The sequence below is a fragment of the Balaenoptera ricei genome, chromosome 3, assembly GCF_028023285.1.
Source record: "Balaenoptera ricei isolate mBalRic1 chromosome 3, mBalRic1.hap2, whole genome shotgun sequence".
NCBI classification, from domain to species: Eukaryota; Metazoa; Chordata; class Mammalia; order Artiodactyla; family Balaenopteridae; genus Balaenoptera; species Balaenoptera ricei.
The window spans coordinates 130755921-130772103 of NC_082641.1; the positions used below are offsets into that span (position 1 = coordinate 130755921).

General features: G+C 45.4%; 1 protein-coding gene across 4 annotated transcripts in view; it reads left to right on the top strand.

Annotated features, from left to right (window-relative positions):
• GRIA1 (glutamate ionotropic receptor AMPA type subunit 1) overlaps window positions 1–15290 on the top strand; it is a 306492-nt gene extending 291202 nt beyond the window's left edge. For all 4 annotated transcript variants that reach the window (XM_059917554.1, XM_059917549.1, XM_059917555.1 and 1 more), the window contains 2 exons: window positions 4793–4927; window positions 12505–15290. In XM_059917554.1, coding sequence (XP_059773537.1) covers window positions 4793–4927; window positions 12505–12705 — 336 coding nt within the window. In that variant the 3' untranslated portion in view covers window positions 12706–15290. The remainder of the gene's footprint in view (window positions 1–4792; window positions 4928–12504) is intronic.
• The last annotated feature ends 893 nt before the right edge of the window (window positions 15291–16183 follow it).

Consider the following 16183-nt stretch of genomic DNA (forward strand, 5'->3'; position numbering starts at 1 on the left):
AGCTCTCCAATGCATAGTCCAGGCAGGCAGTTCACAGTGAAAGGCCCCCTATGCGGACGCCCACTTGACCCTCAGACTGGTGCCTCTGTTTTGGAAAATTCCTCCCCCTCTGGAAGGGGCCTCCGCCAGCAGTTGGGTTCCCTTCCACAACCCACACGGACTCCTTGAGTTCTCTGCTGCAGTTTGGTTTCGAGTCAGGAGGTTCTGCGGTGCACTGTACAGCAGCCGGTCCCTGAGCACACGCTGCTGAGAAGAGCTGCCCCCACGGCCCTCACTTTCGCAGAATTTGCTTTGCCAATTATTAGCACAATGGGCCAATTCTCATCCTGTGTTGCTCTTGGGGAAATTATGCAGGCTGGGGAACTGGCCTAGATTGGAAATGGAACAGCAGAAGCTGCCAATTAACATGAGTTCTTTTTTTGCATCCCCTAAAGAGGTTAGTCTCTAGGGAGAACTTATAAAAGACATGATCCCAGGCCCTCTAGGAACTCCTTAGCTGCCTCGCATCTCTGGGGCTTGGGACGAATGTCAAAAGTCACTTGGTCTAACTCTCTGTCCAGTGCTTGAATCCCTTAGATGAACTCGTCAGCTACTTCCTGAATGCATCCATGTTTGAGGAACTCACAACTCTCCATAGCAGGGCATTCCACCTTTGGATGGCTCTACTGATTTGAAAGGTCTTCCTTTAATTCAATCAAATCCACCTTCCCATAACTCCTCCACTTTGGTCCTCGCTTGTGAGTGAGCTTGGCCAACCACTGAGTCTCCACTCCCAGGAAATAACCAACCACTCAGGAAAATGGCACTTAGGCCAAAACTATAAGGTTTGGAAAAGCACAAGAGAAAGCCTACTGGAGCAGAAAGGCTAATAGGTAGAAGAAGGGTTGGACTATTCTCATGGCCCTGAAAGGCAAAGTCAGGTTACAGATTCAGCATGGGATGGATTGCAGGAGCCCCTAAAACTTCAGCTGTACACACATCAGAAAATCTGTGGAAGGCAGAGGAGAACAGAAGCTGCAGCCTTTACTTCTTGGGGGTTCAAACTCTCACACCAGGAAGAAAAGAAGGAACGGAAGCATTTGGAGAAACCTGAAGCTTGCTCCAGATTTAGTAGACCTCACGTGATGGGCAGCACCAGTCTCTGTAGGAGGGACTGATCTTATGGCCAAAGACCTTGGCTTCTCCTTAGAACTTTCTACTTATGCCATTAAAAAGCATCTCTCTGCCTCAGACCTGGCTCAACCCTGCCCATGAAGATTTAAGCCATCTCTGCATTCTTGGAAGGGATGTTGGCTCAGAAACTCAGAGGGAGTCTGGGACAGTCCCCCATTATGTGGGAAGAGCAAGGAAAAATATGAAAAAGAAAAAATCTCTCTTGCACATGGGGAAGGTGACAAAACAAGACAATAGGTTAAGGGGAACAGATGAAGGGAGGGGCCTCGTCACCATAACAACAAGCCCAACAATTCTGAAAGATGCGAATTTTTTTTTTCTTTTCACCTGTCATTCTTCTCAGTACTGTCACTCTCCCCACTCCTGGCAGAAGATAAGTTGTGAGTTTTTCACACCCACCAACAAGCTGCCTGGCTCTGGGGAGTGCAGCTGCTAAGGGAGGGGAAGAGAATGGGGTCTCCCAGAGGGTGCGCAGGAGACTAGGATTCTGTCTTTCGCCTCCCTGGTCAAAGCTGGGAAGCATGTAGCTTCCTCATGAAACATGAACATGGCTGTTTGTACACAAATGTGTGAGAAAGTCCCCTCTTACATGGATACAGAGGAATCAGAGCTCTGGTCCTTAAATAAAAGGAATTTTTGTTCCTGCCCCAGGATACCCATCGTATTCCAACAGAGGTAGTCCAAGAGAGCCCTTACGGCAGCTCAATGGAAGGCTATGGCCTTGGGCCTCCGGGAGGGTGTGAGGGAGACACAAGAGGGAGGGGATATGGGGATATATGTATACATATAGCTGCTTCACTTTGTTATACAGCAGAAGCTAACACAACATTGTAAAGCAATTATACTCCAATGAAGATGTTTAAAAAAAAAAAGCCAACGGCGCACATAAGGGAAATTAGAAACCTTGCCTAAATGTAAACTCCTCAACTACGTGGGCTAAGAAGACACCAAGATCAGCCCTTCATTCTACATCCTATCAAATTATGCCAAATTTAGACAGTAGGGCTTCATCTAAGTTTGCTTTCTGACACTGGTGGTGATAGGGCCCAGGTGCTCCCTTGATTCTAGAGGTCTTCCCAGGATTGTGTGAACATAAAGAAGAATCAGTAGCACTGTGTCCTGCAAGAGGTGGCAGTGCCCATACCATCTGGCTGCCCTCTTTGTGTGGCATATGTCCCCTCACCAACATACACTGCCATCCCCATGGACCAGAGAGACCTCCTTCAGAAGTGAGGGATGCTCTCCACCTCCAGACATAATCAGATTCTCAGTCATTGGACCTTCCCCCTTCTGCAGATACATAGAATATGCCTCCTACTCCCACTTCCCTATGAAGATCTGACCATACTTCCTTCCAAGATATATCAGAAACGGACATTCCACCTTTTACATTCAGGGAGGCAGATGGCCTCTTAAGGTTTTTTGAAGACAGTAACAAAAAAAAGAGATGCCCACCACTCCCTTATCCTTGAAGACAATCCACAACCAAAGTGAACTTGAAAAGACCATGAAGAAGGAAACAGAAACCACTTTGGTGACCAGGAGGCAAGATGCACTTCAGCTACTGAAAGGCTGATCAGCTGGTGAAGTCAGTGGGACTCAATCCTTTCCTCCCGGCCTTCTTGTCTACCACCTTCCCCCAGGCCTGCTCCCCATCCATTCTCTCTGAGCTTCACTGTCAACCACTCTTTTCTAAGGTGTGAGCTGATAAGATATTAACATGCCTCCCCACCACACAGAAGAGTTTTATAGGAACTTCTATAAACCATAAGTCCTCCAAGAACTCTAAAGGCTTACTTTCCAGCAGAATTACACAACTCCCAAACAACAAACAGGGAGATATTTTGAGCATTCTGAAAAATCAGGCCAAGTGGGAATTTATTTGTTCAGCCAACTCTTGAACCAAGCACCAAACTCATTTTTGCACATTTCCTTTATCAGGCCGTGATACCAGAGGAGGAGAAATTCTACCCCTTTGACTAATCATTTCCACTGCTTCCAAAGCCAGACTATGCCTTGCCAAGTGTAACCCATATTCAAGAACCATCTGCTTTAGCAATACAGGAAGCCACCAGAGGGGTATGCTTTAGATAATCCTACAGCTCTGCTGGCCCAGGCTGCTTCTGGGGAGGGAAGGGATGCTGCTATTTGCCAGCTGCAGTCCCCAAGCTCAGCCCTGCTGAATCCTGTACAATGCACCGAGTAGAACTAAGGCAGAGGCCACTGACTTGGTCAATTACTGACCCCTTTCCCCACGCCCAGATTCCAATAGGCAGATGTCAGAGGAGTCCCTAGGACATGACATTTCACCTTTTGCGTGGCTCGCCTACAACCCCACCTGAAAAAGAACACATGGAGACACATAAAAGCTTTATCCCACCCAGTGCCACCAACCAACCTACCAACCATGCCGTGTGCCTGTGCCAGCTGAGGCGTGCATTTCATTTTAATTTGATGAGCAATTTGTACCTGAGCAAACAATATAAACAAAGGTGTTCGAGCCACTGTGACATCTGGGGATGAGTATGCTTCTAAGATTCAAAGATGTTCCCTTGCCTGTGTCAAGAGTTTGACTGATCCCCCTCTCCCCAAGCCATTACCTTCCCCCATGACCAGCAGTTTTGTTTGGTTGTTCTCACCACCTGGGGAGATGCTGTCCCCCAGTCCCCCACTTTTGAACCCCACTAGAGGTGACAGAACTCAGGGGTGGTCTCACTGACCGATGACCTTTCTCAGGCTCCACGAAATGAGCTCTGTCCACCTCCTACTGAACATGGACAACTTGTCCCCATGACCCTAGGAATTAAGTACCCTGTTCCACGATCCTGTTCATCCAGAACCAGTGCAAGATCTTTTAGCCCAGGCAACAGAGCTTTCTAAATTCAGCTACCTGAGTCTGCCTACAGGGTTTTTCAGCAAGCACCTCCACGAGAAAAATGACTCCAATTAAGCATAATTATTAGGATTTAATAGAGCCATTTTTCTATCTCAGTGCCTTTTTTCTATTACAAGCCCCCGGTTTTCTTTTTCCCTCAATTGGGACTCAGCACAGTAAGTTAAAGGTATACATTTGTTGATCTTTATTATACATAAAATAACTGTCTTATTAAATTGAATTCAAATGCACATCTAGGAGAAAGTTCATTTTAAGTACCAACTCGCAGAAAAACACTCACAGGCATAAACAATAAGCAAGGCCAATGCGTTGCTGAGCAGCCATGGGGTTGGGGGGCAGGAACTGAGCTGAAAAGGAAGGGACACAGTTTCCTGAAAGAATGGAGTAAGCTCAAGCATGCAGATCTTGGCAGAAGCTGCTCCCTGACTTCTTGTGTCATCTCCCACCCTCAAACGTGCATTGGGGAGGAGGGGAAATCTAACTATACATTAAATGTAATCAGGGATGCTCGAAAAATTGTTATACACACATATGCTCGCACATGCATACATTTTTCCCTGGGAAATGTTTAACACACTGTCAATAAATACAAAGCCTTTCCAACTATTGTGAATGTTAAAGAGGGTGATGGGGTTGAGTGTATGTGTGTTAAAATGCTGTTTCTTGGATGGTCTCTAGCCCCTTGGCTCACTTGACTCTCCCCCCACCCCCTCCTCTTCCTAGGACAAGACAAGCGCTCTGAGCCTCAGCAATGTGGCCGGCGTGTTCTACATCCTGATCGGAGGACTTGGACTAGCCATGCTGGTTGCCTTAATCGAGTTCTGCTACAAATCGCGTAGCGAATCCAAGCGGATGAAGGTGGCATCGTCTTCCCAGGCCCTTTTCCTAACCTGTTCTGTGATACAGCTGAGTTTTCTGGGAGTCCTTTTACTAGAAAGGGTGGGGAGTGGCAGGAGGTTGAGGTCAACCCGAGGCATGGGATGACAGGAAGCTGTTTTGAGGAAGGTGACAGGGAAAGACACAGCGGTGAGAGAAGAAAGAAGATGGCGCGTGTCAGGGTAAACATAAGGCCTGAGAAAACAAATGCATCAGCCAGAGATGGGGGGCTGAGATGAAAAGTTAGGGGTTAAGTGGGCATTCAAGGTAGTGTGAGGCAAGAGTGATTGCTACAAAGGTAGATTCTCCCTGAGGTCACGTTAACTGAAGTGTAGCTCCCAAGATGGGGTGGGGGTGGGGGCGGGTTGGTATCCTCCCTCTACAAGGTGGATGATCTCGCCATGCTCGGTAAGGGAGGTCTTTTCTTAGCCACCATATGGTAAGATGGACTTTGGCAAAGAGGATCATGCCCCCAGAATGGTAAGCACATTAATTAGATGACCCAAAACTACAGCAAATATAGCTGAAGACAACTAACTGGAAAAGAGAAGAATTATGGAAGATATGAGAGCTGTCTGTAAAAACCTGAAGATTTTTCAGGGGGGAAAGAAAACATATTAGTTCTGTGGGGTCCCAAAGTATACAACAAGAACTAAGGACTAAAAGCTATGGAGAAGAGATATGAACACAGTAAGTGAGATCTACTTTTCTTTCAGAGCTACCTACCCCAAAATGGGATGGATTATCCCAATAAGCAGCAAGCAGCTCATCACTGGAGGTATACACATAGAGGCTGAATAATTCCTGACAAGGCTATAGATTCAAGTATCCAAAGGGAGTTTGGATTCAATGACCTTGAAGGCCCCTCACATGTCATCATCTAGTTTCAGTAAGAAAATATTTTTGGAAGGAAGTGTTCTTCATGTGAGCAACACCATGAGCAAGACATCATGAGGAGGAAGAGAGCACTAAGACACAGTCTGTAACCGTCAGCATTTTTAACAAAGAGTGACACAGAAAAACTACTCAGGGAGCCAAACTGTGACATAGAGAGGAAGGCCTATAGGGATATACGGGAGGGAGGAAATAGAGGAGGCTTCCAGGAAGAACCAGAAATTAAGAGGAAGGACAAGTGGGATTCAAACCAACAGAAGTGGAAAGAAGCACAGTCATTCTGAGCAATGAACCCTAGGCTGTTACCTTGACTTGACTAGACTAAGAGGACTCATCGGTAGGATTTGCTCTCCTAGAATCTCATGCTTTCCACCCGTGCGCCTTTATGCAGGTCAATCCCTCTCCCTGTCTTCTGTCCCATAGGACCCATTTAAAAGGCAACTTCCCAAGATATAATAACAAGGAATAATTAAGGGATGGTAATGTGATGGTATTCAGCCAGGGAACCTAGGAGCACCTCCATCCTACCCTTGACCAGGTCATTGAAATCCAGGTCCTCTCAGAAAGGACAAAGCACAGCAAAAGCATGGGCCTCAGATCCTAAACACAGTGTAGACCTCCAAGGAGCTTGGCTGGACACAACAAAGTCTCCTAGAACCTAAAAAGCTTTCTTTGCCTACTCCATCCAAAACATAAGCCTAAAGACTCTCTTATCTTACCCTCCAAAGTGAGGAAAGTTTACTCCAGAGGCAGCAAGGGGAACAGGAGAAGAACTGGGTGAGCACAACTTTTACAACCCTCCAAAACCTTCCCCATGGGCCATGACCCAAACCAGTGTCACAGGATTTTCCCAGTACACATCGTAGGAGCTCCCCTAGAACATACTGCAGTGTAGGGTCTAAAGCAAGGCTCTGGAGACTGAATGTCTGACCACAAATCTTGCCTGCTCCTCATGTTAACTGTGTCATCTTGAACAAGTTTCAATAGCTCTCTGGTCCTCCTTTTCTATAAAATGGAGCTAGTGGTAGTACAGAACTCATAAAACTACTGTGGATTATATGAAAAAAATTGATATAAAGGGCTCTGCAAAATGCTTGGGCCATAGTAAGCCCTCAATAAATAATAATAACTAGAATTTATAATAATAATATATTATTATTAGTGGCCAGCTACAGCCTCCTTAAGACTTCCCTTTTATAGCCCCTACTTATAGGTCCCAGGCTTTTTTAAGCTACAGAGACTGTCAATTCCTTAAGGTAAGAAGGTGTGTCTGATTTCTCTTTGGACATCCCACATACATAGGGTAAGTATTAGTAAAAATTAACGTGGAATTGTATCTAGAGAAAATCTCTTGGAGGATGAAGTGAGACATTGGAAGGAGCTGCTGTTAGGTTAAGCAAACACAACCATCAAAACCGCCCAGCCTGGAAGCACACACAACACCGTCTAAAGTGCTTTTGTTCCCATCTGTTTGTACTCACAAGATCTGATGAGACCAGGCATCCCCAAGCAGGAAAGCTGGACTTCCAGCCCTTACTATGGGATGACCATGTCCCACTAATCATAGTCAGTGCCAGGTGGTGGTACCAGGGTGACTAATGACTAAGATCCTCTTAAACCTGTACAATGTTGACCTTCACTGCTGAAGTCACAACATTCAGGTAAAGACAAGAATCTTCATAAGAGGCCACTGAATCATGTCATAACTTCTGGGAGACATTCTCACCCTTCCCTTTCCAAAGAAAATATCGAATTTCTCAGGAGCCAACATCAGGATCTCTTGGAATCATTAATGCAAGGTCTTTCATCACAATCTTCTATAGTTAATTCCATCGGTTGGCATAACTTCTGTCCAACTCACCGAGGCTCCTAATAGAATTATTAATCTTCCACCTGCAGAAAAGATGCCTCTACGGTCCTTCTTAGTTAACCCAACCCTTAATTTTCAAAGCTCCATCAACTTCTCTCTTATCCAAAGGAGATAAGTGAATACATTCTGCTTGCCTCTCAGACTTTCCAGGTTTGCAGTTCTCTTTATCATTCTGTACTTTGCCTTCTCCAAAGGCAGATAAACTCTTTCCAGAAGTGCAGCCTCCAGCCTCACACAGTGGACCACAATGACAGTGTCCGGGGCCTTTGGCAAGAATCTTCCCTCTTGTTTCTTTCCTTAGTCACAGTATGTGGCCAACTCTTAAGACCTTGGAGCCCCTAAACCTAGTTCATGATCAGCCTCCTACTTCTCAAGAGTGTATTAGGAGCCCTTCCCCACGCTGCATGAAAAAGAGAAGAAAGAGGAAGAGGGGGTGGAAAAGAGAAAGAAGGGAAGGAAGGAGAGAGAAGGAAGGAAGGAATAAAGGAAAGATATCTTTTCAGTAACTTCCATGTTCAAAGCACTTTATATACATTTTCATTAACCCTGTTCTTGCAATTCAACAGATGGAGAAATAGGGGTTCAGAGAAGCTAAGTAGTTTTTCCAACAAGGTCACATACGCTCGGAGCTGGAGGGACAGGAATTAGACCTCCAGCATGGCCCCTGCAAAGCCTGGGCTCCTGGTACCAGCCAAGCTACTTCTCGTAAATTTCTCTCTCCTCCCCAACCACATGGCAACAGATAATTTTTATCACCTACTATCTCCTGTCAAGCCCCGCCCTCAGTGCAGAGACAAATAAGATGCAGCCCTTATCCTTAGGTCTGCCTGATCTAGCTGTTGAGGCCATCCGTGGGATGTCATCCTTTGCTTGTGCATTATTGAGGCCCTTTCCCCTTCGATGTCACATGAGCAGGACACAGAACAAGTGTCACAGGGATGGTGGGAAGGCACCCTGCAGGCAGTCCTTCCACAGAGACATATGGAGAGCCACTGCCTGCTAGACATTGCTCAGCACTGGGGGTACAGTCAGGAACAAACCAGGCACAACTTCTGATTTCAGGAAGCTGAGAATTTAATTGGAAGACAGAAACACGCAAATACGTGTATGTTCAATGAGTGTTTGAAGAAAAAGGTCCATGCTCTCAAGTCCTGATCGGGGAATGGGGTCTGGGGCAGGACAGAGAGGCTTCCCTGAGAAACTGATGTTTAACAGACTTGAAACAGGGAAAGAATTAACCAGGGGAAGACAATTGCTACCAAAGGATGCACAAGTATCACAGACCCAAAGACCAGAACTCTTGCCCAGAAATGAGTGGAAAGCCAGGGAGACTGGGCACAGGAAGACTGAGGGAAAAGGAGAGCATGGGAGACTTGGGGACTCAGAAAGGGACTTCAGGCGACCACAACATTTCAGTATAATTGAAACTGTCATAGAGTAGCAAAAATATAAAACCCAAGACATACTCCAAATTGAATAAAGTCTCAGACGCCCTGTCCCTCCCCTCTGCCCAGGAAAACAGACAGGAACCTGAGCCCTTAGTTGATATTAAGGACAACCAGGGTGTTTATTATTCACCACCTTGCTCCCCCAAAGAAATAATCCCAAGCTGCTCCCACCCCCAGGAGAGCCGCTGACTTTTCATAATTGTAGTGGCTGTGCTGACAAGGGTTGTGTAGAAACCACACATTGAGGCTTTGCACATTTCCCTGCAATTAACACGCAGCTGAGTGACGTGGTCAGGCGGAGGAGGGGGGCATCCTCCACAGCAGGTGGTCCCGCTGGCTCTCAGCATGCATGCTAGGATGAGGTCATCACCCAGGGCTGAGCTTTTATTAGGCTGTTCTATGACAGGCAGAGGCTGGGCAGACTTTTCTTAGAAAAGCAAGTAACTGAGAAGTTAGGATGTAATCACCGTTGGAGAAATGAGTCTCTGAAGCACCAACTTGGGGGATTTTGAGGTTGGACTTTTAACTCACCCTTTTCTCCCTGAGCATCAGTTTCAAAAACAATTTATAAGGATGAACTTAAAGAATGGCTGGTATGTCAAGGATGGACAGGAGAGAACCTCAGGTCCTAGAGGCAAGGGGAGAAATGACATCAGCTTACGACTGGTTAGCTACAGGGGGGAGGAGGACCCACAGTCAGGAGGTCATCCACTTTGACCCTAGGTCACAGATAACTAACTTGAAGCAAGTCAGTAACAAGTCCTCAGTTTCTCTATAAAGTGAAATCAACCCCATCAGTGTGTTTCCACCTTGCTTGCTTATTAAAATCACCTGGGGAGTTTTTAAAACTCCAGATGTCCAGGCCACACACCATACCTATTAAGTCAGCATCCCTGGGGTAGGTCTCAGGCATCAGTGTTTTTTTTCCCCAGAACTCCCCAGATGATACCAACATGTGGCCAGGTTTGAGAACTAGTGAAATAGTCATTTTTAGCAGTGCTTCCCACTCCAAAGTTTTGACTCTATTCCTCCCTTCTCCTGAGATTAGAAAGAAAGCCGGTAAGCAGGTAATCCCCACCATCAATGGCAGTATGGCGTCATTTACCTCTGAGAACCCTTCACCTTCCTTGAAAACCAATTCTGAATGACGTGAACTTGGAAGGTTTTAGCTATATGCCTGGCTAAATCATCTCAGATTTTGATAGGCACCAATAGATTATGACACCAGCCTTCTCCTTTAAGGTGAATTTGTCAAGTACCACCAACCTCCATGGAATATTACGGAAATACGTGAGACCTTTTGAGAAACAAAGCCCAGGGTGATCTGTGTGAACTTTAAACTTTTTTTTTAATTAAAGGGGTGTGGCAAAGAAAAATCAGAAGATAGACAGTCCAAGCTAATCCATAGAAGGTTCCACACTGCCCACACACAAAAATAAAAAGTTATTTTCTTTTCAACATTTTAAAAGTGAGAATAAGTAACCATGCATTCCTCATGTTTTCTTTTCACATTTCCCCCATAGAGCATCACAGTGGTGTTTATGTGACCTTGACTTAGAAGAATGCTATCCAGGTCACACTTCCTCTTCCGTGAAGGACAACCAGGCAGAATGTAAATAAATCACATCCAGGAGTCTGAAGAGGAGACAGAACCCATGTGGGTGGAGCATCATATGGGGCAGATCTGTCTGAATCATGGATTTTTTAAAAGAAAGAATATTTTAAAACACTGTCAGAACTGCCAGTAATAAGAGGATCCTCCCAGCATAGTACAGCAGAAAGAGTAACAATTGGGTCAAAACTGCCCTGTTTACATCCATGAGGCCACAGTAGGTTGACTGATTTCTCTGATCACTAGAATCATGCCAATGTGCAAAAGAGGAAGCCATCAACTTTCTGAGAATGGCCCTATGTGTTTGGCTTTTCTTAGACAAATTCAAGGATATCTACTGGGCCTCTAACAACATGCTAGACACGCTGGCAGGTAGCTAAGGATTGAGAAGACACAGCCCTTGTCCTTCTCCAGACAGTTAGTTCTCTTAAAGAAGACGAAAGTTACATACCTGAAGCAGAATCATTGCAAGCAAATCTCTAATGCATAAGTACTGGCAGGGGTGGGGGGCAGGACTTGCTGGGGCAGTCTAAGACAACTTCAAGGAGGTAGGAACAAACTGAGTCTTGAAGGATGTGTAGGTTGATCTTAGAGAAAGAAACCTCTCAACTCATATACCCCTCAACTCATTCTCCTTTGTGTTGATTCCCACCAAGAAACTAAGCCCTACCTCAAAATTTCTACAGGTATCTTTCAACGGGAAGTTGGAAGTGATAGGAAGAGGGTTTAAATTTCATGTCATGAAGTTTCTTTCTCCAAAGGATCTTGGAACAGAACACTTCCTCTTGTCGAATAGGATATGGATCTAATTACAGGTTGTGGTCTTGAGCATTCTCTCTAACTCATCTGATCCTGGGGTGATCACTGGAGCTCTTTTCACATCTAGAATTCCAACATTCTAGAAGTCACAAGCTTTCACAAATCAGTAGCACTGATCTGATGTGTCGGTTTAGAAGTACAGGTTACATGTGCTGATGGGAAGCAGATGACGTGCAGATATTGATCTTTGGAATTCATTCTCATTTTCTTTAGCACATGCTTCTTTCCAATTACATTATGCTGACTGTATTATTCAAACAAGTCCGACATTCCCTTAACACATACTGCTAGAGGTAGGATAGCATTTTTCCAGAAGTAAATCAGAGGTAGTTTTAAATTTTCAGCTAACAATGATACACCCTCAATTTTCTGTTAACATTTCAACTCATTTTTCATGCAGTATAGTACCATTCTTGCTAATAAAATCAGTAGGTGCACAGATAATTACATTTTGACAAACATGGAGATTTAAAAGGTCTAGAGAGATAAGGAAACATGCACAAGGTCACACAACTAGCTGATGTCAGAACCAGGGCTAAAACCCAAGTTTCCTAAACCCCATTTCTAGAGTCTTCTACTTGGTCATGTTGCTATGTTTATTATCATCAATACTACCATGGATCTGTTGTACCTTTAGAAATCACAGAATATAAGAACAGGAAAGGATCTTAGAGATCACCCAATCCAGCACACCTTACTAAACCAAGAGCACGTGAGGTCCAGAGAGGGGATCAGACTTGTCCAGAGCCACATAACAGTTTTGTGGGTTCATGGGAAGTCAAGACTAGCATTACACATTAGGAAAAAAGTTGGATGGGGAAGAGAATGGGGCAACATTTTAAGTCCAGTGTTGACTCATTCTCCTTGCCAATCACTGCCAAGGACCTGGGGAAGAACCCCCGGTCCTCCTGAAAAGGGTTTCTGTTTGATCCCACAGCAATCCATCAACGAAGCCATACGGACATCGACACTCCCCCGAAACAGCGGGGCAGGAGCCAGCGGTGGCGGTAGTGGAGAGAACGGCCGGGTGGTCAGCCATGACTTCCCCAAGTCCATGCAATCGATCCCCTGCATGAGCCACAGTTCAGGGATGCCCTTGGGAGCCACCGGATTGTAACTGGAGCAGACGGAGACCCCTTGGGGAGTGTGCCCAGGCTCCCCCAGTTCCATCCCAAACCCTTCAGTGCCAAAAACAACAAAATGAAATGCCACCGCCACCAACCACCATGACCACGAGGAGGATGATTCAACAGATTTTCCTGAAGAATTGAGAAACCATTCTGCGGCCCCTTTTCCTTTTCTGATGTTCTTTCACCCTTTTCCGTTTGCTAAGTGAGGATGACACATAACACTGTACTGCAATAAGGGGAGAATAACCCTGTTACGTAGAGCCTGTGTCTCTGAACACGGAGTCACTGGAGCACTAATGAGGAAGCTGTCCTGTTTTCTTTGAATTCGGTTATTCATGCGTCTTAGTGTGTGCACTATATATTTTTTCTTATTAATATCCATGGTTTGCAGGTTCTGTTAGGCCCCTTCCTTTTCCTTCTTACTCCCAACTCCTGACCCATCCCACTTTAGTTTAGTTTTTAGTTTTCAGATTGGAGAGTCAAGACTCGTTCCACCTGACAAGCAAGCAAAAGGAAAAAAGCAATCTTCAAATGAATTCATCATGGGAGCTCTCCAGATTCCCCTCCACACCTCGGCCCCAAGCCGTGGGTGGAGACCGAAGCTGTTGCAGGAGTGGGTTGCCTCCCACACACAGGGCACTGCCTAGGCACTGATTTAGCTGAGAACACGTGTGAAGCAACTCAGACCCAGGGTGGCGGAGAAGGTAAAGGCAGGTGTGCAGTCAGAAGAGGACTCGTGAAGTTATTGCCAGAGGCTCAGATAAAGCTTCTTTGAATGGGTAACAGCCATCTCATAGGCCTTAGGTGGGACAGTGTGCTTCTTCACAGAGTCAAGCTCAGCCATGAGGACGGTGTCCTCCTGCTACGCTCAAGCCCCAAAGGCACTCTGGTGGCTGAAGGGCAACTGGCCTCCTGAACCATGTAGAGCCTTGAGAAGAGCTGGCATCCAGGGAGATAGCACCCCTGATTCTCACCTGTCATTTGCTCGACATCTGAGCAGGAACCCCATTGTAGAATAGACTCTCTCTTCAGAGCGTCTGATGTGGGGGGGGAAATGTTATACAAGCTAAATGCAAAAGAAAGCTGATGGAAGAACTTTGGAAGAGGAAGATTCATCAAAGCCCACAAGCAACAGAACCTTCCACGGTGTGCCCTGTCCTACGACTGAGAGACCAAGTATGAAACTTAGGGTTTTGGTGACCTAGAAAACTTGAGTTTTTATGTCCATATAAAAGTGTTGTTTTAGCAGGTAGCCAGATAACCTTCTGTCATCTTTAGAAAGTAAAATGCCCAAGGCTGAATGATTTGAAGGAGGATAGGGAGATGGAATAAGTTGATAATAACACTGGGGGACCTTAAGATTCCTGACCCCAACTTCTCACCCAAGGAGGCCAACCTTCCCCCTGGCTAAGACAGAATGAGGACGTTGTATTCCAGTGACCAGAATCAACAGGCCCATGTTTGTGACTACAACCTGAATGAAAACAAGATTGGAGAAGTGACAGGGTTTATGGAGAGAAATCCAGGCTGACTACAACTTTGGTTGGGGTCTTGGGAGGTGGGTCCAGGCACATAGCTATCTTGGAGATCCCAACTCTCATTCTTGGTGCAATCGGCTTCCAGCTCTCCAGCAGCCACTCTCCTAGGTGCATGATTCAGTGCGTGCCATGTGTCATCAGCTCTCATTGATAACCATAATCTGGCTTGTTCCCTTACTCCCTACTTCTATCCAGTCTCTCTGCTACGGGTTATCATTAGCAATTGACAAACTAAAGGTTTTGGAGCCTACCTACAAGTGGGGGCAGCATGACTGGCTTCATCTGTGGATTCTCTCTGTGGACACCCACCATCTCTATGTCTCTTCCATCCTCGTTTCATCAGCCATAGCAAAGAACCATCAAACTCTTTGCCCTTTCAACTCAAGTGTTGTTGTTCAGTCTCTCACATGTCAATGTGGGCATGGTACGTGAAGCAGGACCCTCAAGATGGAATGTCACTTTTTGCCACTGCCAGCTGGTGTCCTCCCCATCCCTTGACCTCTCACCAGATCTTTCCCAACCCTTAACCTACCACTGCGGAATCTGATATGAGCCACCATTAGGGAGTCTGCATTTCGGAGGAGTTGGAAATAACCCTCTACCATCAACTTGCTTCAAAGACCTTTTGCCTTTGGCCTGGTAAGATGTCTCTTCAGCCAGTGAGCTCACCAGTAACATGATCTGATAGGAGAGACCACCGATGCTAGAAATGAGGGTCTATGCTACGTGGGGGTCCACGACTCCAGCAGAAGATGTTTTTCATCGATGGAGGGGTGATGGGGAAAACAAAAGTAAGAAAAAAGTTAACTTGTATTATGTATTTTTACTACACTTTTCTTAAAAATAGAGCAATGGGAAAACTCTGAAAGAGACTGACATTTTTCTCAACAGGAATCCATACTTAACAGTTCTGGCTTTCATTAAATTTTGCTCTTTGGTACCTGGGCCTTTTATTTAACATCTCTATTTGTTTTAACTCTCTTGGCAGATGTGTGAAAGGATTTTTGCTTGATCAAACACTAAATATTTTTCTTGGTTCCTGTTTTTCTTTCAAATAACCAGGTTTTTTTTTTCTTTTGGTATTTGCATAAAATGAAAATATCACCAAGAATTAAATCACTGTGGATCCATTATCTACTTTTCATATTTGTCCATTCCATTTTTGTGCCATTTCTGAAGCCAGAGCTCTAAACTGTTATTTTCTTATTGCTAAGCATAAGTTCAGTGCATTTTTAATGGTGACCAGTACTCCTGACTCACAAACAGCTCTTCAAACAAGTCATTTCAGATGAACTAGATCATTGTGAGTTATTCAGCCAAATAAGATAACAGCAACAAAAAGACAGAATGGTATTGGTTTTCAAGGGCCATGGTTCCAATTGCATAAGGAACAGGGTTCAACTTGCAGTGGTCACAGTACCCCTAGGGAACTGCATGGCTCACAGCGGGTGTCTTCCAGACATCCCCAAGTTGGAGTCCAGGTATATTTGTGATGTGCAAGTCACAACCAAAACCAAATCTAGACCAGCCTTATAAATAGATAATCTTGGCCCTCAGACCACATGACCGCCCCCTTCCTGCCTGAAATCTATTCTTTCACTCATTTGTTGACACTTAAATACCAGTGATTAAGAACGGCTTCAAGTGCTTTCTTTCCCAGGGGACTTTGCACATTAGCAGGGGTCAGAGGTCTCAAATAACAGTGGCATTTCAGGCAGCGAGTGGCATTTCAGGCAGCGACTGCCATGGTTTAAAAGGGCTGGGGGAAGGGAAAGAAGCTAGCAGACTTGTGTGAAGCTCCGGTCACTGTTCAGACCCACCTGCAGTCACCTCCAGCATCTAGGGTGCTTCTGAATGAAGAAGCCCTTAGCACCAGCTGCCATACGGAGAAAACTGACCTCTGTCACCTTACCATCAAATAGTTGGG